We start from the raw sequence: 24,428 nt of genomic DNA on the forward strand, positions 1-24,428 counted from the left end.
AATGATTCCATCAGTTTTTATAGCTTCTGATTCTAATAAATGGTGTAATTTTGGTGATATTAAAAAAGGATAACACACCTTTCCTTTTGGTTAACCATTTATCGGACAAGGAACCCAACACAGTAACTTCCGCAGGCTTTAAAAATGACGAGGAACAGAATCATGTGGCTTCATCCAGCCAATCAGTGAAGGTCAGGCTACATCACAACACAGTCACTACGGCCTCGGACCAATCACGAGTGAGCTAGAGTGATAGTTCAACTAAAGTGTCATAAGTTCCTGAAGTCTGACTGGTGATTAAATGCTGCTTCATCTTTATATGTGTATTTTACAGTCATTTAACCACATGTGATGTGGATGTTTTTATACCCTGAGCAGGTGAGGAATCATACATGGCAACTGCTTTGAGTTTGATTTGCAGCCTGAATCTAAACGTTTTTTAAAAGCCAAAAAAGAAAAAATATCCTCTTATATCTACCAACACTCCAGGGTTGTATTTCAATGAGGGCCCTACAACGGGTTAATAGTGTTTTACATTAAAATAAGTATTATAGATTAGCTTGCTTCATTTGCTTTAAGCTTCATTATGTGTCGGTGTTTAGAATTATCACAAGGCAGCACCATCCAAAGCGGCGCTCACCAGCAGGTCAAGATCAACAACTTAAACCAGATAAACTACTTCATAGGTTACGGTTGTCATGACAAACCCACAGAGACTCATTAACCAACAGTGGATCAGGCGTCCACAAACATGGCTTCATGATTCACCAGAAGAGGTGACGGTATGTCAGCGCTGTGGTCCAAAAGCACATGAAATGAAACTTCCTGATTTGAATTTGTCCATCACACTTCTGACTGTGTTGCTGTAGCTGCTGCTGCTGCTGCTGCTGATGAAGATGATGATCAAGTGAAGATCACAAGCACAAGTTATTGACGGCAGTGACGTGTTTCCTCACAGCCAGACAGCTCCTGCTGTGAGGAATCACAATAACAATCAGGGAGGAAAGCGCCACCGAGATGTTTTCCTTTCAGGTGTCCAGTGTGCTGATGGTTCTGCTGCTTCTTCCTGAGCGACTCTGATCTCTGCTAACATCACTTATGTAGATTCAGTTTGTACTTTGAAGGAAGAATGAAGGGAGAAGGGGGCCTGAGTGGGCCGACAGCAGTGGATTTATCAGAGCACAACGCTTCCCTCTCAGAACTGTAGTGAGATACATGCATGCATCAGATCTCATTGAATACCGAAGCCACAGTTTGGCAGAAAGTGTGACATTACTCACCATCGGACGAGATAACAATCACATAAAGGCGACCGTCAGTGACGACAGCAGCAGAAGGAGGATAAGTAGCATACAGACAATCCCCACATGTTTGTGCGTCTGCGTCGTGAGAAATCGGTTCGTCGTGTGTGATGCTGATCAAGCCTGAGCCGCTCTGACAATCGAGTGACTCACGACTGAACGGAGGCTCAAGGACGCCGAGCCGGACGGGTTCGACGTGCCACAATCAGCAGGCCTGCCAAAGTTACTCCTTCTCCCTCCGGACTGATTTATCGAGGACGTCGGACTGAAACATGGGCCTGATGACTCGTAAGTGTTGTTTAAATGTGTTGAGAAGAGGAAAGACAGCACATGAGCTCAAACATGAAGGACGTTCAGCTTCTGGTTCTGGTACCGAGGAGCATTTTTAGTGCCAAAACTTCTTATTGTATTTTTAAAAAATCTGGATTTCATGTCTTGACCGGCTTGTGTGCCAAAACTTTTATTTTGGCAGTTTTAAAAACTAAAAATCGGATGTGGTGCCACAACACGCATGACATCCTCTGAAACCACACGCTGCCAAATCAAATTAAACAACAGTAAATAAATCAGACCGGGGATTCTACCGTCGGTCAGCCTTCCTTCCAGAAACAAACCACAGAGAAACCACAGACCTCGGCGGTGTGTTGGTTCTCTCGCTCGCATCAAGCCCCACTAATCTAACATAATTCAAACAGCACACTTCTTTTTCCCACCTTGCTGCAGCAGCGTCTCACCACTCGCTCTACTGGGGCAGGAGTGCAACACACTCACAACTTCTACTCAGACCAGGCAGTGAAACTCCACATTTTAGTTACACAGTGCTTGAAAAACAACAATTGGCAAATAGCATCAGAAAAAGTCTGTCAGAACAGCTACTAGCAGCTCCTTCACTCATGCATTTATAAACTGTTAGCTTTAGAAAACCTGCAAACATCAGGACTTTCTGTGCAGCAGCTACATTAAGCGTAATTTTTCTAAGACTTTTGAGCACATTTATGGACGTTTACTCGCAGAAATAATCACAATATTACAACCACCTGCCTGATGTCACGCAGGTCGTCCCTCGTGCTGCAAAAACAGCTTTTAATTTGGTTCCTGTGGGGTGAATTGTGCGACCTCTAGCTGGTTTGTGTGTTCCGGTGCATCCTGTGAGTGCTGGATTAGATCAGGGAGTTTGGAGACTGTGTCAACGCTCTCGAGCTCTTGGTCGCGTTCCTCGAGCTGTTTACGAGAGTAGAGGAATGTTCAGGTGGCTGGTACGAGTCAAAGCAACATCCACACGAACGTCAGGAGCCAAAGTGTTCCAGCAGAACGCAGCAGATGATCACACACTTCAGCTGCATCGTGTCAGCTCAGATTTAACAGAGTTATGACTCAAAAATCAAACGATTTTCAACACAAATTGCAGCCATCAAGTGCTGATGATCTTAAAACACCATCACAGCCTCCGTTAGTTGCTGCTGCAGCTCACAGACGTTGATAAGTGAGCCAAACTACAAACACCAGCTTTCTTTCCCACATCCATCCCCTGTGAGCCCACTACAACTCTCCCACGCCCCCCTCACAGTCGTAAACCTCTCTATTATTTTATTCTTTAACTGTATTTCATGGGTTCGTACCTGAAGCTGCGCGCCCTCACCATGTAGCCCCCTGCGGTTCTCAGTCTGAAGGCACTGATTCATAAATATTTCTCACATCGCTGACTCGCTGACCAGGTAAGAACTCACTCAGCGCTGAACCGTCAGACTGCACATGTTGGTATTTTAGAGCACAGCGTGCAGCGCGAAGAGAACAAGTCGTTTAAAAAAAACATAAACTCATTCAACTAAATCTGAACAAATGTTCTTTTCGCCGGGAATCCCTGGAAACCCTGACAGACACAGTGGGTGTCTGGAGTGGCTGGATGTAATACTCAGGCCTGTGTTGCATCATTCAGAAGACCTTTCCCAGGGTGAGAAAACACTGTGCAGCCAGCACAGTACCCAAAGCAGGGTTTTATCATTTCCCTTTACGACTTCCACGCCGGCGGGTAAAACCGGCGGGTTTAAGGGATTTCTCTCTCATCTTGTCAATAAAAGCAGATTATTCCTTTGTCTTCCAGGCTTCCTGTGGAGCCGCATGCAGCTGCTTCCACATCATTAGGGATGACTACCAGCTTTAGTTCCACGGGGATAGACCTGCTATTCAGTAATAACATCATCATTCCCAAATCTGACAGCCGACGGCAGAGTTTCCAGGTCCTTCAGCTCAGACGCCTGGCAGCTGCAGCAGCAAACAGCCAATGATGTTTGTATGTGTTCAGCAGACAACGTTCGTCTCTCACCGGGTTGTATCGTACAGGAGATTTCTACGCTGACATTTCCTAGAATTAGAAGTTAATGTCTGGTCTGACATTTAAGAGACCTTCACTAATAGAATGACATAAACACACCACCACAATCTTCTTATTGGACTTATTTATGGATCTAAAAATAAAAGACGAATCTACAGGTTATTTCAAACATGGTGGAACGTTTTTAAAACCAAAACACTGAACATGTAAATAAAGATGGTTCAGTCACACACGCTCGGATTATTTTCCACCATCAGAGGACTTCACTTTGCTCAGATTCACGCTGAGCTTTCAAGTACAGATCAACCGTCGTGCACGTTGGCATGCGGGTCTTGACCGAGCCTTGATCTCTGAGGGACTTCTGAAACCGTTCAGTTTCTGTACGACCCACGAGAGGCAACAGCAGAGTTCATTTTTCCAGGAACGAACCTGCAACAACAGCCTGACCGACACGCTGTCAACACGTTCCAGCTCCACCTGCAAGCATTTCACAAGGTGACACGTAGTTTCACTGCTACGTTACTGGTGTGACCCGGCGCTGTCCAAAAATACTTAACCCAATAAAAAACGCTGAAAAACAACAACAGAGCCCTGCTGATGGCTACACACATGCTTTAGGTTAGCTCATATGTACCTGATGTTGATGATCTCATCTCCAGCACTCTACTGGGTTTCATCACGGTGCAACACCTGGCTGCTGGAGCCTTGGTCTCGTCTGACAATGCAGGAGCCTCAAAAGAAAACCTCCTCCTCAAAAATCCCGCCATAGCTTCATGATTTAAGGAAACAGAAAGTTCATTGCTGCCCCGGAGTCACTGGGTGCGATAACTTAAGCCCTCGGGCCGGTACCATACGGCAAGGTCAGTGCAGACAGGACATCCTTCACTGTCGGTAAACTCAGCGATCACATAAAGCTGATTATTGGCTCAATAAGTTAACGCAGGGTTTCTGACGCTAGCTATCATTTCTACAACTCGATTCCCAGGCATGGTTCTCTCCGGGTTCTCCGGCTTCCTCCCACAGTCCAGAAACATGCTGAGGTTAATTGGTGATTGTAAATTGTCCGTAGGTGTGAATGTGAGTGTGCTTGGTTGTCTGTCTCTAAGTGTAGCCCTGTGATAGACTGGTTACCTGTCCAGGTGAACCTGCCTTCACCCTGAGTCAGCTGGGATAGACTCCAGCCCCCCATGACCCTGGTGAGGATGAAGGTGTAGAGATGATGGATGGATTCCCAGGCAAGTTTTTTATTTTTTTTTAACAGGCTTTGTTCTCTGATTTCCCAGCAGATTTATCAACACGTAAGTAAATCTGAAGTAATTAGTTTCAGGACCGTGTGACTTACGACTCAGAGAAAGAGGACAAATAAGTCCAAACAACTTTGCCTTTATCTCTGATGAGCGGTTCATCTGTTGATGTGAGGCCAGATTAGAAGATCAAACCGACTATCTGCTCTTGTTCGAGCCCCGTCTCACCTCACAGAGCATCTCGTCTGCCCTCCTTACACCCATAACAGCAGATGTTCTGTTATGTTCTCATTTATAGGTGTTAAATCTGATTTTTACTGCACCCCTACATACGGCACATCCCCTGATCTAAACAGCTGATATAAACAACACATGACAACACACACATTGTTTTTGGTAATCATGGGAGACACGAGAGGAAAGACGGCAGCGCAGCAGTTCCTCGTAGCTCATTAGAGGTTTTTATTACTGCTAGGATACATGGCCTGCAGCACGGCAGGTTTACTGTGTTCAGCTGTAATGTGCAACGGGACCGAGAAGAGAAAAATTAACAACCGGCCGCTCTGATGACGGCAGGAGACACCGACGAGCACAAGAGGGAAGCCGGTAAATATGAAAAAAAGACAACATCTGTGCTTCTTTCTGTCGCATTTAATTTTCTTAACACTAAACTACATAAATGGTGTCTGTTTAGTCCTAGAGTATATAAACTGCATATGTACATATACATACGTGATCACATGCTACATGCATTGTGTTTTATTCTCTGCACACGCTGTCAGAGAGGCTCACGGCATTATAATTATTAACACCATTTCAGCTCTGCGGTGCACAACAGTGGGTCAGAAATAACCAGCAAACTTTTTCCAACAGCTGCTGTCCAAATCACAGAATACGGCAGCTTGATTGATTTATCGCTCATATAAATAACACCCTCTCTGAATGCAATATGCATCAAACACACAATGAAATCCACATTTTCCTTCTCATATATAAATAACAGTAAATCAGAGGAGCATCAGCTGCATTCCTGTCCCGGCTCAGTGAAGCTCACAGAGGAAAGCGCTTGTTCTCGTCAGTACTCCTGAGAGCCGGGTTTGCCTGAGGAAGATCCTGCATCGTCTCTGCAGCCGCTCACACTTCCTGATTCACTCAGCAGCCTGACATCAGCATGCCGAGCTCTCGTCTGTGCTGCTCAGTGAACTTCAGAACGCGCAGCGTGAAGTAACAGGTTCCTGCAGGTTCCTATTGCTCGTCCAAAAATGAAATTTAAAAAAAAAAAAAAAACAAAAATAAAACATTTTCAAATCAACAAATTGCAAAACGGCTTCAAGGGAACGCGAGCGCCTGATTAGATTAACGACCTATCAGAAAGCTGAGTTAATAAATCATGAAACCTGTTGGTTGTTTCCTGATAACTGAATTTCTGTGGACGTGGCAACGGCTGCGAGGGAAATGAAACCCGGAGTGAGTCACAGCGTCCGAGCGCTGAACGGTGTTCTACGTTTAATGAGCTGATAAATGGACATTTTTCAGCCAGACTCTCGGCTCACCTTGTAGCTGCTCATACAACATGTGAGCAACCTTCTTCTGTCCAAATGAAACATTCATGAATTATCCCACTAATAAAAGCATGTTTACCCACCGTGTTGGAGTCTGAACTGCGTTTCTTGCAAAAACCATTTCTCCATCCTCCCACTGAGCAAACACTGAACCCAGCAGCATGAGAGGTTGCACAAAGGTACATCTGACTATTACGAGCAAGGCCACTGACGGAGGAACTTAAGCAAAGAGCATTTCAACAAACTGGTTATTTGCTTTTTGCTCTTGAAAAATATCCTTCAAACATTCAGAGGGTGATATTTTTTCAGACAGACAATCTGACGCCGTGTGAGAACGTCGACGACACGTCTAAATGAGCAACGTGGTCACTCGTCATAAAAGTCTCAACAGCACCTGACCTAAAACTATTTATGTATCACTAGTTTCAACACAGACTGAAGCGCGTGCAGCTGCATTAACGGACAAGATGACGGCATATTAACACAGGACAACGTTACACATGGTGGCCGACATGACGCCACGCATGGCATCACTTCATGTAGAAATAAATAAGACACTTTAGAGTGAGCGGAGGCAACTCTAGAGACTAAATAAACCTGATGGGATGTGAGGAAGCTGCCAGAAGAAGCAGGCAGTAAGATTACACAAAGCCTGATGACTTCTGGTTCCTCAGTTGGAACGCAGCAGGTCGGTGAAGTTCTTCCTGATTTATAAAGCTGGGGGGTTATCTAGTGACACCTTCATGTTCATAACAACCACTAAACACAATAAAAATGGATTTTCACCATTTGGGAACTTCAACGTTAAAGTGATTTGACAGAACTTTCCTTTAACAGACTGATGAAACCACCAATATTTCCAGTTCCATGTGTGAGCTTAAATAGCTTAAATGGCTTAAATGGCTGCGTCCTCACGGCACGACGCCGGCGACAAATGATCCTCAGCAACGTAAAGTTTCACACACAGAGCTGCAGTTCATCTAATCTCCATAAAACGCAGCTAAATAACCTGCTGATCGGAACGTCACTGAAACAGCATCACGTCGTTGTTTTCTGATTTATTTAACACGACGTTCCTCTATAAATAAAGCATGAAGCGCTGCGGAGATCCTCGGACCACTCATCATGTTCTCTGGATTTAGGAGGTCCTGCTTCTTACTTACAGCAGAAACACCTCCATCGTTCATGTTCTTGTTTCACTGCGTATGAAATGCACAATTACCAAATAGTTTAGGATAAGCAGCCTGATTCTAACAGCTTTAAAGATCAGTCATTGAATAAAAAACAGTGTTAATATGTTTGGTGAACCTTTTAAACACTTGTGGCTGTAAAATGATGAACTCATATTTAACAAGTCTCCTCACACTCACTGGTATCGGCCTCCCTCCCTCCTGTACAACCAGCTGTCAGGACTTTAAGACCAGGAAATCATTCTGAACGCTGCTTTTTGTCTTTTCTTTTGGAGCTAAACAGAGAGTTTCTAGATTTGCTGCCGTTTTCTTCCGAGGCGTTACTTCAGCGTTTCCACGATCGATTCGGCGTCTCGCTGTGTCTCCGGTGTCTGACGGAGCGGCGCTGTAAAAATTTACACCTTCTCCGCGGCGCAGGTCGACCGACCCGCTGCAGTTGTGAATCTGCCGTGATAAATTCGGCGTGGCAGCTAACCTTCACCTGAGGCTTTAGGTGCAAGAAGGCGACAAAAACCTTCTTAATTCTTGCAAATGGAGTCGCGTGAAATAAATATTTCATCACGTTTGAGAAGATCTTCTGTCTGGAATTAAAAACTAAACCATTCTGTGTGATGTGACATTTCCTGCTTTCCTGGTTTAACTCTTTAGTATTCCTTTTTGTTTTTAAAACTTATGTTTGAAGGTTAAATATTTGTACCTTTACCCAACAACTGAGCTGGATTGTTAGTTTTTGTCGTCATGTTTTGCTCATTGTTGTGTGAAGCGTTTTGGGAAGCAGGTTGCAGAGAACATAAATCATAATTATTCAGGTTTATGTGTTATTAGCAGTCATAAGAGAGGCGGTGGTGGTGGTAATGATAATACTAAGAGTCGTTTCAGCAGCAGTACGTGTTTTATAAGTTAAAACATTGATCACGTGTAACTTCTCCAACCTCCACTCTGTGAGGCAGCAGCTAACCATTAGCCATATTGCACAGATATTAAAATAATCATGGAGGTTAAAGCACTTGGAAACCGGATCCTCCTGTAAACCCTTGGCGGCTACACGCTAGTGCTCAGTTTCACGTTGTATAGGTTGCACTGTAACTACCCGCGGCCTGAAACCCGAGCCGCTGTTTGTTTGACACGGGCCTCTGTATATGGTGAGAGATCCGATCTACGAGAGCTGACAACCTCCTTTCTGAGCTGTGAAAACAATGCTGCTATCCTCCGACGGTCGGACTGGATCCTGGTGAACATCCCTGTTGTTCATTTAGACGCCTGTTCGGGATTCTCTTTGCATTTTATAACTCTTTGATGTGACATAATAGAGCCGCTCCTATTAGACCCAAACAGCATGTTCTGCTCCGTCATGAATAAGAGATTTAAGCTTTTTTCTACTACAGTTTGCGCCATTATTCAGATTTTAAAATACCCACAATCAAAACATGCAGCATGGAACCCCAAATCCCACAGTGGCTTAGCCGTGATTTAAGCCATCCTGGAAGCAGCCCAACCACTCTCACAGTGAGGCGTAAAGAGCTTAGCATGGGAGGGGATGGATGTGTCTCCCCCAGGCCTCTGGCTGTCTGTCTGTCTGTCTCAGTCCAAACATGAAGCTAGCTTGCTTCAGAGGTTTCAAAACAAATGAAAGACAACTGACAAGAACAAATTTAATGAAAAAAAACCCTGAGATATTTGTTTCTGATCACGGTGCGAGAAAAATGTGGAGTTTGAGTACAAGCGATGAGTCACGTCTCTGGCAGCCCTTCAGAGAGGAGGGTCCTTATACTGTGCTAACAATACGAGTGGAAATTCCCATCGTGTGTTAAAATCCAAATCATGTTCTGTATCTGGGAAGCTGGACACACTAGAGGTGCGGCAGCCGCATGTATTTTTAAGGGCTGAGCGGACACTGAGTGCATGAGGTGTGAACTGAGGAGCATCTCCAGCAGGCTGGAGGACGGATCTGACATAACGCACACGTTTGCTTTCAGTCTGATTGCAGAACGAGAGCTGAACTTCAAATGAACTTTTAAAGTCATGACCTGCGGCGTGGCCGGTCGGCAACAACATCCCTCCGCCTCCAAACATTCATTTTCTCCGAGTGACCGTGTTAATTAATTAAACTGAACCAGCCGACGGAAAGCCTGTTTGATGTTAAGTATCAATCAGGAGTTGCCTCATTTATTCCTCCTTTCCGCCGAGAAGAGGAAACGCTGTGATTACTTTTAAGACCCGGTGAGTTTCAGTACAGCCGCGGCCGCCTGGTCATTGTGCAGCTAATGATTTTTAATGGAATCCGCAGAGCCCAATCCGAGAGAATTTCTTATCATGATGCTGCTCATGAAATGGATTTTGGGGAAGAACGTTATCGTGAAAACTCCTCTCTGTAGTTTTGAATATGATGCCAGTCCAGCAGACTAATTATACTCCACCGATTGTTTGTGCCAAATGAGATCCTGCTGACATTGTGGTGGCCAAACATAGTGAAGCTCCGAATTAGAAACGCCTCCTCCTTCCCCTCGTCCCCCACCCCGGCCCTGGGGGGATGGTAATTATCACACCTGATACTTGCCGGTGTCCAGCGCTAATGGTGTGAATGCTGCGAGAATTTGGCCCCACGAGTGCATCGTGTTGTGGATCAAGCAACCCTCAGCCTGTAGCCTCTGCAGGCACAGATGGCCGCAGGTCGAGACAACCTCAAATAAATGTGTCAAAGGAACAGTCCGATTTGTCTGTGTGCGGTTCTGAGGGCAAATACTAATGATGTTGTGGGTCCAGACAGACACCAGACACTCCACACACCCATCCCATTCAAACCGGTAACAGCATTAGCATTAAATTAAGAAACCTGAATGCATTGGGCCAACGCTGCCTGCTGTGTGAGGCTCAGTGTGTTTTTGTTTTAAACTATTTAATATTGTTTTGAAAAGAGCACGATGATAAAGCCTCGTATCAGCAGCCGGAGGGCGGGCTTCCTCCTGCAGGAACACACCGACCAGCACGGTTACCAGTAAACAAAAGTCCTCCTGTGATATTTGCAGCTCAGAAAATGATTCTGGTTAAACAAAATGAAGGTTACAGTGGGAATAACAATGCAAATGGAGCTGCTAATTAGGCACCAGGGACCAAAGTAAGAGTATAGAGCCGTGCAAGTGGCTGTATGAACCTATATTTAGGCACAGTGGTGCTTTGAGCTACTGCTAACACAACAGCAATGCTAAAAATCAGGTGTTCAGCAGGTATGAGGTTTGCAATTTAGTTTACTGCTCTCTTAGCTCTGTAACACGGTTTATTTCTCTCCAAAACTTTGCAAGTGCAACAGTTTTATAACTCTGAAGTGCGATTCTACACGCCGTGTGCAGCCGACAGTTTGGGTTTAATTACCCAAGATGCATAATCTTTATTTTTATACTAGTTTTTTATTCCTCGTCTTGTTTCTTACGATGCTTCATTAGCATGGAGCTGCTGTGACGTGAATTTTCCCAATGAGGGATCAATAAAGCTGATCTTATCTTATCTTAGTGTGCTAGTATGCTAACATTTGCTAGTTAGCACATTAGATTTGCAGATATTTGGTCACAAAGCATCATTTGCATTAGATTTTTGACTTGATAATGGTGCTGAATGAAGAGTGAAGGAATCAGTCGCAGTTTATCCTGAGAGCATCCAACATCGCTATTCCTGCATCCCTGTTGCTAGTGAGGCTAGAAACAAGAAATTAGCCTAAACAACAGCAAATAGCAGGTTTAAAACACAACTGTGGTTCGGTTTTTCCTGACCGATGGATCACAGTCTTTCAGAAAAGCACGTTTTTAGGACCCGGCTACAGACTGTCGTATGTTGTTAACATGTTCTGGGTCGTGACTGGGGAGAGCAAACACACTAACTCCAGTCTCACATTGTTTCCTTCGGCGAGGCCCTGACAAAACAGGCCTGGCAGCTGCTGTCACCCCAAAATAGCGGCAGACTTAGAGGCAGGCAGCGAGCCGAGTGACGCGGCCACGTTGTTCACTCTGCTGCACTGGGCGCGGTGAAAGTCACACACCATCCCGTTGGCACCAGAGTCCACAGGTGGCAAACAGCGCTGTGTCTTTGCCACAAGGCCACAGAATATCCGTTACACACAACAACAATGGCGTCCTAATCCGAAGCCAAGAGTCAACTGGGAATGTCAAGAAAAGGGCACATACAGTAAACAGTGTTTGAGGCCTTTCACGCTGTGCTGAAGACTCTGGCAAATGTGTGATAATAAAGCAGCACTAAGCCGGATTCTCAGTCATGTAAAGGACAAGTGCTCCGGTCCCTTCCGAACGGCACTTTGAACATTTCTGTTGCAGCAGCACCATAATTGCCAATGAGAGGCAGAGAGCAAGTCCCCCAGAAGTGTTTACTCCTTCTCTCTCTCTCTTTCCCTTTTCGACTCTCATCAGACAAAAAGCTTTTCCATGTAGCGGCTCAATTGCTGCAGCTCACGAGCCTCTCAGAGGAGGAGGTGAGTTTGTCCGCCTGATGAAAATGCCCTTCTGGCCCACCTATAATTTTGTTCAGAGCTCCTTTCTCCCCCTGCGGCTGCTCCCAGCCGCCAAATCTAGATTACCGCGGTCAGAGCAGGAGATGACTCCTTCACCCTGTCATCCAATATGATTTCCTCCACATGTTGACCCCAGAAAGCGGGGACGACTGAATCCTGAGCACTTTTAGTCTGACAGCTCGATGACGAGATTAGAAGTGATTTAGCCGGCGCCGACACCTTTAGCTCACTGTTTAAAATGTAAAGGTTTGGGATGGGGAAAGAAGACAGGGCCGAGGGGGCTGAAGAAGCCTCACCCTCTAAATCCCAGATCCTTCTCCAAGAGCCGTGTGTCGAAGGCTTTCACGGTGTCCTGCACACTCCTCCTTAAAGGGAGCGTGCTCGGCAGATTGTCTGTTGCAAAACTCGTTGGATGAAAATGTTTGAAGATTCAGTTCTTACCGGGACTCTGACGGACGGATTTTGTGCCAAAATCTACAAAGTCAAACCAGAACTTATATTATTGGAATGACGTGCGATTTTTTTTAATGTCCATCAAGGATAAACACATAAATCTGCTCAGAAATCAGTTTAAAATGCCGTCACACCCAGTGCCATCTGCAACAGGGCCGTCACGAGAGGTGATGCTTTGAACACACGACTGAGCTTGTTTTGTTCAGAAGGTAACATACGTGTTGTTGGTATTGAAGCTACTCGATAATTAGAAAAACGTATGGCATGGTGGGTTCAAGCACAGCAACATGTCTGCAGAATAAATCCCAAAGAGATGGACCCTGTGTGCAGCCTGAACACTGAGCTGCTGCTGTGGGGTTACGTCCACACTGTAGCCTCCTGCAGAGACATGGCATCCTGGCTCTTGTTTACATCCCTCTACCCACTAGCCTGGCAACCGCACGTGGCGTCATCAGTGCTGTTACCACGAGGCTCCAGATTCTCCACCCCGGCGCCTTCTTGTGCTTCTTTCTTGTGATTCAAAACAATCACTGAACCTGTTTAGATTGTTTATTCTGATAATTCACGCGCTTGTGTTTGTGTACTTTCTTCTAAAACAAGAGCGTTTATATTTTTTAATGCAATCATTAGATTTTCATCTCTAGTGAGGATCATGGAAATCCTTTAATAACGGCACAGACGGCCTAATTTATGGTGTTGTGGCATTTCTAAATATTATTGTCATAAGTAACGATAGTAAAACTCGTTAGCTGACTTCATAGTAACGTTATAGGAACCTGGAAACAACGCTTGAATAAAAACTGAAACACTACTTTGCTATTAATGGATGTTTTTCCACAGTATGTATCCTCACACTCACATGCCAAACAGTGACGTTTCTCTGCAGCCTTTCCTGTCTTGACCATAACAACACACAGCATGCCTTTCTAAGACAGCTGGTAACTACGTGAGAATCCTTGACAAAAGCAGAGCACAGGCAGCCAGTGTGTTTACCAGCAATGCCAAACAATCACAGTTTACCCAAGCCGGACTTCAACACCTCTGACTCTGCTCAACCTGTGACTGTGGCCGGGGTTAAGGGGCAAAAACTGCGACCTCAGCGGTGCCAGAGGGCATCTCTGCCCTTCCATTTATAGAAAACCTTTCTTTGGCCAAAATAATAGCTTTGCGACATCTCAGCCCTCCCGTGGACCCGCGGCGCCGAGCACACGTGGGCTAAATGTCACTCAGCAGGGTCCCGTCATTTAAGAGAAATCACATTTTCTCTCACCTCGACCTCACACACTTCCCATCTGAAGTTTCTTGCCGTCTGCGTCCTCCAGGGAAGTGTGACTGAACAGGAAGTAGATGCATGACATGACAGGAGACCTGCCGGGTTTTCTGGTGCAGGTAGGAACTGCAGCCACCTGTTCAGGACTCAGCGTGAGTTTTGTTTGTTTTGAAGCGAGCAAACAGCAGCGTGATGACATGTGTGATGAATAGGGAGGGTGGTCTTTATGATGAAGGAGTGACTGGGAGGAGGAGGAGGAGGAGGAGGAACGCAATAACGCACAAGCTGACAGATGGGACCCTTCTGTGTCCCCAATCTGGGGGAAACCGTGACTTTACATCCAGCAAGCTGCTGCATGACCTGAAATTTGAAAGTAAACACGAGGTCTTGGCGTTCCCGTTTTATTTGAGTGCTGGAAGAGCAGAGCGCTGATCTCCTGCAGATAAACCTTTACAGACTGAAAGGTCATCGGGAAGTGTCCTCCTTGCTAATCAAATCGCCCTGAAGGCGAGGTTTGATCTTTTACAATCTGTTGAGATGTGAGGCCAGCCGGGCAAATGAACATGGGGCTCGTGGGCCCTCCACAGGGCAGCCTGCACCTGGCTGTCACTCAGCAGTCACTGTCAGAGGTAAACACTGAGCTCCGTCTGCAGCCGTCCTGGTCTCTGGGCAACATGCTGCATTTGGCTGAAACGTGTCACACCGCAGCTACTGGAGTTAATTTTAGTTTGAGACTAAAAGAAATGAGAGAAATGTATCATGTACTGCAGAAAACATGATTTATTTTATTTAAAACGTGAGCTGAGTGGTGCTGAGGCTCATACAATGAATGCAGACACACTCAGAATTAAACAGCAATAACAGAAGATAAAAAGTAAACTGATCACGGCTAAAGTAACGCAGGACCACAACCCTCCAGCTCAGAGCAGATCTATGACAGAAAACCCAGCCTCACATCACACATTTTAAACATTAACCAGCTGTGTAACCTTTGTGCCATGTTGTACCGGCTGTTTGTCGAGCTAACTGGACAGAAAACATCAATACATATGAATGATTTATGAGTTCATGTCTCAGCTTTGGGCTTTTTGATATCAAATGTGATGTTTATATGGAGACTGCACACATTTTTAAAAGCAGAGACTAGATTTGTTTGTCATGTTTGTCTCATTTAATGTCTCTTTTTCTTGTCTCCCTTTGTGTCAAAGTGAAAACAGCGATACAGCACCAGTGATTAAATACTTACAGACATCAACCAGCGTCTGTTTAACTGTGATCTATAAACTCTCAGCCTCCTTTTGTATAATCCGTGTCTCAGTTGTTTTTAAAGGTAAAGATTTATTCCTTCTAATTTAGACCGGTTTAATTAGTGATACTAATTGGAGGAGTTGCATTTGACTTGGACTCCCATGCACCAACACCAGCTGATGTTCCTGAAGAGGTAAAGTTAAAAACCAGTCGATTCACCCTCCACTGGCTTCCATTAACTAAAGCAGATGCAAAAAAAAAAAACACCCAACAGTTTCAGAATATTTAAAGAGCGCAAAGCCTGCTCGCAAAAAAGTACGTTACTGAAGAGAAAACGGTGGGTGAAGATGTGGGAATAGTAGCTCTGCAAACACACAAATAGATGCATAAAATAAAAAACAAACAAACAAACAAACAAACACCCTCTGCCTTCTATTTAAGCCGTCCCCAGCTCTTACGCCCCTCCCAAGTAAACATTCCCTCTCAGATGGCCTGGAAATAGGCTTTAATGTGCCCCCTGAAAGGGCTGAAACAGAAAACACACATCTGCCGTGTTTAGGTAAGCTGCAGTTGCCATGGTTACAGACGAGCACTCGCTAAACAGTTGTGTGTCAAGCCATCATTGAGACAGAGCACTCGAGCTGCACACACACACACACACACACACACACACACACTCGCACGGCAGCGTTGGTGTTTCAAAGTGGAAAACCAAGGAAGCAGAGGAGCTGATGTCACACTCCTGTTCGCAATATGTTGCCGTCAACGTTCACCGTCACCAGCGACTGAACCGACCGGAGATGACGCGACCTGAGTTCTGCCTCATCTTCGTTATGACATTTGGAAAAAGACGAGCAAAATGTTCCCAAACTGAAAGCAAAAAGAAAAGCTGGTTCATTGCTGGTATGAAGCTCCAACACGTCAGCTTCATGGACGACCAACAACAGCCGGAACTAAATCACTTCAGATTTAAATGTTTGTCACCTTGGAAACCCAGAAATCTTTTATAACATTCAGTATTGGTTGTGATGATAAAACCCCGTTCTTAGTCGCTCCTTGTTGTTCTTACAGCTTTTGCACCACAAACATGAACTAAGTGGTTCATTAATATTCCACATCAGACCGTAACAGTTGAGCGTACAGCTCGCCCAGCATTCATGATTAACAGCCTCCACGAGCCGAGCCAACCGGAGACGCCGCACCACTTTTAAGGGGGTGGGTGAAAGTGGGATCAAGCCCCGAGCACTGCGGCAAACCTTGGCATCGCGCTCCCACTCATGCCATTTCATTTCATCACTCCTCGGTCTTAGTACTCGCAGTGCCAAGCGCTAATAGCCGAATCATCACACGCGCCTGTGAAATAGAAAAAGTGAAAAGGAAAGGCAGAGCTTCCACCACACCGACCCTGTCCTCTGCACCGGTGTGTTCTCAGGGCGGGGCAGGCTACAGCCAGACAGGCACCTGATGAGACCACATACAAGATGATGACCTGTAGACGAAGAGCCATGCGCTCCTCCCGTCAACACGCCAGGCGCCATGGCAACCACTTCAACTTGACCAACTTTGTAAACTGTACGTGTTCGTCCCTCCTCTGTCCTCCTGCATCTGTTTCCCTCCGCTGTCTGAGGACATCACTGCATTAGATCAATGACCTCAATACTCTCTCTAAATCTCTCCACTTTGCCTTTGTTTGGATGCGTCTGCCTCCCTGTTGGGGAGATAACCGACCAAGATACGCACACCAAAATGATATATTTATGAGCAGGACAAGCAGGAATAAATTCAAGGAACATTCAAGCATACCCAATTAGGAGCTTTTTCCCACTGCAGGCTCCACTGAGCAAAAAGTTAGTCCTGAAATAACAAAGATTTCTCACAAGACGAATAAACTATGAGGGAGTTCAGCCCGAGTGCCTCGCTGTCACCAGGAAGTTTCCGCGGTGATCGACTGTCACGCTGCGTCTCAACCAACAGCCGGCTGGATGTAGGTCCTGAAGATCAAACACAGGAGGAGCGTGGACTCACCAGAACTCTTCCTGTCAGCGTCTGAGCAGATATCATGACTCCGGCCCAGTCTTTGACCGACGTCATCCAGCCCACCTCGCTGGCCGCCGCCTCGTCCTTGTCAGCACGCTTTATGCCATCGCCTGTGGTGATCCGATGGACCTCCTGAGGAGAGAATCACTCATTTAAAAACTGCATCCAACGAAAAAACTGTCAGTTAATATTATTTTGCTGTGGTGCAATAATAATAATAATAATAATAATAGTGATAATAACAGTAATGAGCTTTCATGCTGCTCTGGTTGATGATCCTTCATGAAAAAACCCTTTGGTTGGCCAAAGGTTTGCTCTGTAGTTCTGTTTCAACAGAACCGTCCTTTAGCTTTTGGAGTCACTAATGTCTGATGGTCCACCATCTTGTCTCCAGTGATGCTTCCTTCAGCTCTCATACAAGTTAAAATAAAGAGAAGCAAGAGAGTTTTTCTGTCGATTGTAATATTTCGTATGCTGTCAGACATTAAGGTAATAAAATGATCCTTAGGTGTAAGTCAATGATTTGTTGTTTTGACCAAAGTTCTTCACTTAAATGAACAAAAACACACGTACTCTAATCATAGAGCTGCATGATGCTCGTCTCAAGTCAAACTTTACCACGATAGCAGGAAACCAGCATCATGATTTAGACCATATGTCTCGGAGCAGAAATCATGCTCTCGGTAGCTCCTGCATGTGATCTACTGCTGCAGGTTTTCCTTCAAACCTGGATTATCGTACTTGATTGTTTCAGCTAACAACGTGTCAGCAGACATGGAGTTGTCACGTTGTCGGGTATCTGATCATCTCGATAAATGGAAGTCCAACCTTCACCCTGTTTTCACGTCTATTTTGGTCTCCGACAACATCTGAACAAACCCGTCTGGCTCTTTAGCTGCTAAATGCTCCACGACATTTTCTCTGTCTGGTCGCTAACTGGATCCGTCTGTTCTTTGGAACACTTCAACTGGTACCAAAGTGAACTAAAGCTGGCTGAAGACTAAACCGAACCCTGACACTGTAGGTGTAAAAACAGAACCAGGCCATGGAGGATTTCAGTCACACGGCTCCGGAGCCTTTGTTGATTTGATGCTACAAGCAGCCGACTTGATTTGCTAAAACTGTCGTTTCATTTATCATTAAAACAATCCTAATTAGATCGGCTTTAGCTTAACCCTCTGAACTCGGAGCAGCTTCTGGGTGTTTGTTGTGTCTGTCGCCTTTTCACTCAGTCTGGGTTCATGTTTCACGTTAATGAAGTCCTGCATCGACACAGAAGAAGCTCAGCGACGGCGAGAAACACGGAAAACTCTCTAAAACGTCCATGATGACACAGTTATAACGGCACAAATCATAAAATAGGAAAGTTAAAATTTCTTTGATGATCTTACAATTAAAAAACTTTTAAATTTGCTCGCAGATGTAATAAATACTGTTAAAAAGTAAAAATAAAAATAAAAATAAAAGACGAGTCTATATAGGATGTAGATATTTTACAATTTACATTTTGATTTGTTTCCATCCCCATGTCCTCTCAACTCAGCCTGCAGGTCAACCCAGTTCAGCCCAGTTCAGCCCGTTCAGCCCAGTTCAGCCCAGTTCAGCCCGTTCAGCCCAGTTCAGCCCAGTTCAGCCCAGATCAGCCCAGATCAGCCCAGTTCACCTGAAAAGTCCCTGAATTCTTGTCATGACTCTTGTTAAAAGCAGAGTTACTGGGCCGCTACCACAGCTCAACTGGTTGAGCTGGTGACTCATGTACAGGGGCTATATGCAGCGGCCATGGGTTTGAATCCAGCTCATGGCCCTTTGCTACAACCATTCTCCCATTTTCCTGTCTCTCTTTCAACTGTCTTATCCAATAAAGGCAAAAAGGCCAAAAAAATAACTTTAAAAAAAAGCCGAGTTCCTGGTGACTTCCTGGTTGCACTGAGGACTGTAAAGGTTTGTTTTTTTTACAGAGTCTTGTTCTAGAAAATGTTCTATTTTTGAATGTTTAAGGTACAAACGTAGTGTAAAATGATTTTGATGAAATATCACAGTTTTAAACTTCGGTTAAGTTTCTCCACAGAACTACACGTCACAGATAAACACTTCAAACTGTGGAAAATGTGAAAATCAGATGGTTTTTGGTTTCACTGATTCAGGCTGGTGAAACTTTGGCAGTTAAGCTGCCTTTCAGACCCATCAGTGTGTTGTGTGGTTAATGTAAGTATAGCATCACTTACTAAGAGTCAACAGAGAGCATCAGCTATGATTTCTGGTGAACAGCTGTGTAAAACAACATGGAGCAAAAAAATAATAAATTACCACTTCAAACACACGAATGCATCCTTCTTCATATAGTGACCGAGGCCTCCAGAACAAACCTCCGCACATGCTTGCACACATGCATGCAGTAAACACAGAGAGAGAGAGAGAGAGAGAGCAGCAGAGAGACTCCAGGAGTGTATCCATGGCAGCCGCTGAGCTCCTGGTGTTTCTGCTCCACTGAGTGGGCTGCCGGCCTGCCTGCCTGCCTGCCTGCCTGTCTTTCTGCCTGTCTGTCCGTCTGTCTGTTTGTCTGCTGGGACTGGCATGATTCACGGAGCAGGAAATGGAGACAGGATGCAGGGGTTAGCCGTGCTCCCTGATGAAACACCCCATAGCCTGGAGGCTAACGCGACACGGAGCCGCTACCTCCTGACATCCTCCTCTACCTTCATGGTGTCACACGCCACTCTCCGAGGCTTCAGTCCCGCAGCTCGTCATGTGTGATCTGCTGATGCCAGCCTTATTGTCAGAAGGCAAAAATAACAGTTCACTGTTTGCACGGTTTCCACCAACATGTGCAGCGTTTGCACTGGGATCGGCTGGCATTAAGGTATTACAGAGGAGAAATCCACAAGGTATGATTTTAAACACCATCAGAAGCGCAGATTAAACTGATGTAGAGATGCTGCACGGAGGTGATGTTCTACACTCGTCACCAGAGGTCAGTCTCTACTGGTGGACCAGGAAGCCCAGCGGAGAGAGATGGTGACTACAAGCAACATCACGGGACCAGAAACAGAAAATAATTAATGAAATTAGTTTATTAGAGCTGGGCGTGTAGCCAGTAGGGAGACAATAAATAACAGGCTGATTATTCTGCTCCGTAGGTCTATTAGCTAATCAGATAGATCTAACGAGGTATGGAATCATGAGAACATTGTGATTAGAGCCCAATCCATACTGGACTTGTAGGAGGAAGAACTTTGATATTGGCCCATGTTGTTTATAGACATGTTCTATGGAACATACGTGTAAACTTGTAGAGTAATTGTCATGTAACTGCCACTTAAGGTCACCGTTTGAAATGCCACAGTTCACAACTACAGCATGCGTCTTAGCTACTCGGTGACGCTGTCGTATCCCCGAGGCTTTGTGGTCCCAACAGAGCCTGACTGACCCGGGAGCTTTAGAGCTGATTTATAGGGACTAGAAACTCCTGGTAGATATATGAGCCAGTGTTCATATCCATACATATACATACAGCTGGACGAAAAAGCAAAAACAATGAGATTATTATTGCTTCTAAACTTTCCACTGATGCATTTGACAGCTTGACTCTGCACCACCGCCTGCTGACCGGTGATAGATGCTCTGCTACATGTGCTGCAGACAGTCGGAGATGATCTGTTGGACAAACTGTGTCTAAATGAGCCAAGCGTCTTTTGCTCTATTATGTTCTGGTTTTCACATCTTACAACACATATGCCGAAAACCAACCTGACCTGCTACCGGCCTTCTGGGACACCTTCACCCTGACTGTGACATAATTTCTGTTCCTACTACACCAGCTATATGAACATACAGTGTCGGGGCCTTTCTGTTGTTGTTTTCCCCCGTATCTACCACAAACGGGCCATTTTAAGTGACATGACCTCAAATCATCCAGAAGTGAGAGCAGCTGAGCGCTGTGCAGTCAGTGGAGGTTAATGTCCTCCAGTCACCTGCTCCACTCACAGGTCAGACTGCACCAAACATCTGCAGTAGAAACCATCTGTAGGCTGTAGTTTGGTGACGGCTGCACCCTCCAGTGTGACGGAGGGAGATGGTGAACTTGTAATCCCGGTCCAGCCTCCTGCACGGACTGTTTCTGTAAGTTATTTATAACCCAGTCACAGCGCCGCTTTGTCATTTTTTGATCCGACCCGTCGTGAACCCGTGATATTTTCCGATAAGTTCACCAGAATCCATCGGACCTGCACGTCACTACTGGGCACGTCTAACTTTATCTGGAGAGAAACCGTATTTACAGTTTGGAGAAGCTATCAGCTGTATTATCCTACCAGTCTGTACATCACCTCCGTTCAGCCCACTGACGGACCACCATGCCAACAAGTGTCATCCTGTCAGAACCGATGAAAGACGGGCCGCCTGTGATCATACATGAATGATCTCGATCAGCTCAGCCTTTACATGCTCGGATTTTTTTTTTAAGATGAACACCCTCCTATATTTATATTCTGGTGAAATGTCAGCAGGGTATGAAAAACCCGAGCCTGACCCGTCCACTACTACGACACTCTTTTTTTGTTCTGGTGTTTATGTCCAACATCTCAGCATGCCGCATTCTCCAGATGAAGAATGGGCTTTTGTGTATCCCTGTAATAGGGCAGCTAGCTTCAGAGAACTCCTGGCATGCGACATGTGTTGCGCTTCCACCCCACCATAAATCTCTGCAAAGCTGGACGGGGCGCGGCGCCGATGAAATAAAGGAATGGACCAAACACAAACATGACGTACGGGGGTTGTGTTTGATTCTAGTTTTAAAGCAGCAACAAGAACAAAAACAAAGTTAACCACCTCTTCACACACATCTCACATCACAGGAGGTTTTTAATGACCGTGTCCTCAAAAGAAGCAGCAACAGCTTCACACAAACACTATTCTCAAGCTCAAAATAAACACAGTACGGAAAGAACATGTCTTTAAAGGTGATAAATCTACAATATTCTGTATTTTTATTGACAGCAAACTCCAGTAAAAGGCCAAACTAATAATGACTTCATCCCACTAACAAGTGCAGTCGCTGCTGCCAAAGTCTCGTATAACTCATTTTGTTCTGGCACTGAGCTCCACTCTGGTCCGTAATCCATCCAAAAAGCAGAAACGTGGCACACAGGTGAGGCGGGAACACTGCCGCCGTAAATACTCACTACAGCACAAGTGTTTATGAATCCACCACCCGGCAGCACTTCTGTAACTTCTGTTTGAGTAATATTTACTGAACACGGTGCCCAGTTGTTTTAGGAAATCAGTGAAGGAAAAAAAAAAGAAAAGACGCGTATATTTATGAGCCGTTTATAAAGATTTACGTGGCTGGAAATCGATGCCATTGAGGCTAAGTGCTGCAGACGGGGCAGGGTGTCGGAAAGTCCTGAGCGATGGATTAACGCTGCATTGTTGGTTCGGTCCTTTCATGGGATTTGTTGCAAATGCAGAAAAATGACTCATCCTGATTAATCCTTTAATAGTTTCTGGACAAAAATGTCGGTCTGCTGCACAGAGGAACGAGCTGCATCTGGCTCCGGCTGCTCGGGGAAAACACTCGCTAGCGGCGTGGACAATCAGAAAAATACAGAATATCACCAGAATGACAGCGTGTGGGAAGGAATAATATTCATTTAAAAATGAAAGCGGCACTCTCAAAACTCTGTCACAGCAAAGCCACGTTTGTGAAGGTGTCCATGTAATAAACCGGCCACTGAAGGCAGTAATAAAGGTGCAAATCTAATCAGACTATAATCAACGTTTAGCCGCATGAGCTCATGAGGGAGCATCACCAGCCGGTTATCATCTTTAGTGTTTTACAAGACGTAAAGCTATAAACACACTTCATCAATTTAAAAGCTCCTTAAGTGGAAGAAAAGCTTCTTTTTTTTTAAAGTGTCAGAAAATGTTAAAAAAAAAGTAGTCAAGCATGAAAGCATTGTGTGAAATGTTGCTGCCCCACGTTTCACCGTCTCCATTAGAACGAAACCCGCGGCCGCACAAAGAAATTCAATCATGTTCAGAGTCATTAGTCAGAAACAAGCAGACCAGCATCAGACCGCATTACGCTTCCTCCAGCCCGTCCAGAGCCCTGCAGCTAACCTGATAACGCTGTAATAACATGTCCACTTCACTTAGCAGCTAATGCAGCCAACAAGATACAGGAGGGGAAGCTGTGAGCAGCTGAAACGCCAGGCAACAGGTACCAGACTGTGGTTCCCTTCATTCATGACTCAACTGATTAAAAAATAACAAAATAAATGAACAGGAAGAGTTTGAGGTTTTTCCAAAGTTACATCACGGAGTTTGAGAAAGAATCTCATCAGACTGGCCTCGAAGCTTCTGGGAGAGTTTAAGTCCAATCTCACTTGTGAATCCCGTTAAGGAGATCAGGGTGAGTGGATCAGACGAGGCGGTCGGAGACTCGAAGGGAGGGAACATGTTGTTTGCCTTGTCGGTCAGCAGCCTTCTGAATTAGTGTTAAACTGTTAAGGAGCGTAAGCTACGGGCTTCCAGTGTCACGGCGGTAAACTGGGATTAGCGACGCTGCGTTGTCTCGGCGAGAGAACGAAGGCCTGGAACGGTGAAGACGAGTGACTTCAGAACAAAAGAACGTTTTTAGAGAAGCAAAGGAGAACAAGCAGAAGTCTGTGTGTGCGAATGGAAAAAGGAAAGACTGTTGTGTAATCTCCTCAGCATCCTGACCCCTACAGCACAACAACACCAACCTATAAAACATCCAAACACTTTGCTATGAAGCATGTTCAATTAAAATATTAAAAACTTGTATAAAGTCATAAAATGCAATATGCACAACAGTAAAATATGGTGTATTGTTTTAGGAACAGCTTGATTTCTCATTAATGTTAGAAACTATACATATAACATTACAAATTAATTTATCTTACTGTATAATCACCACTCATCCAACCAGATCCAGTACACTCTGCTCTATTACAGGCATTTATTTTACTAACCCTGTACTGATGCAACGAGTAAGCAAATGCTGAGGCTGTGTTTTTATGCCTGACATTGGATCAAATACAGAAAAACAAGTGTCACTGCATCACATCACTGAATCACCGAACATGACCAAACCAACGTCTTTTGGGAAATCTCGATATAAATGTTCCTGTTTGCGTCAGTGATTCCTGCTGTTACGTAACCTGATGTAAAAACGATGAGCGGTTACCTATGGCACAGCTGCCGTCTGTCCATAAAGGGGCATTCTGCTGATTCTCTACATAAAGGCCTCGCCAC

At 45.1% G+C, this 24,428-nt stretch overlaps 1 protein-coding gene across 1 annotated transcript in view; it reads right to left on the reverse strand.

The window, feature by feature from the left end:
• LOC103369869 (calcium-activated potassium channel subunit alpha-1-like) overlaps nucleotides 1–24,428 on the reverse strand; it is a gene marked incomplete at its 3' end in the record, with an annotated part of 65,290 nt that overhangs the window by 30,640 nt on the left and 10,222 nt on the right. The window contains exon 2 of the mRNA XM_008298710.1: nucleotides 17,142–17,285. Coding sequence (XP_008296932.1) covers nucleotides 17,142–17,285 — 144 coding nt within the window. The remainder of the gene's footprint in view (nucleotides 1–17,141; nucleotides 17,286–24,428) is intronic.

The sequence above is a fragment of the Stegastes partitus genome, unplaced genomic scaffold (genome assembly GCF_000690725.1).
Source record: "Stegastes partitus isolate 25-593 unplaced genomic scaffold, Stegastes_partitus-1.0.2 Scaffold1342, whole genome shotgun sequence".
NCBI classification, from domain to species: Eukaryota; Metazoa; Chordata; class Actinopteri; family Pomacentridae; genus Stegastes; species Stegastes partitus.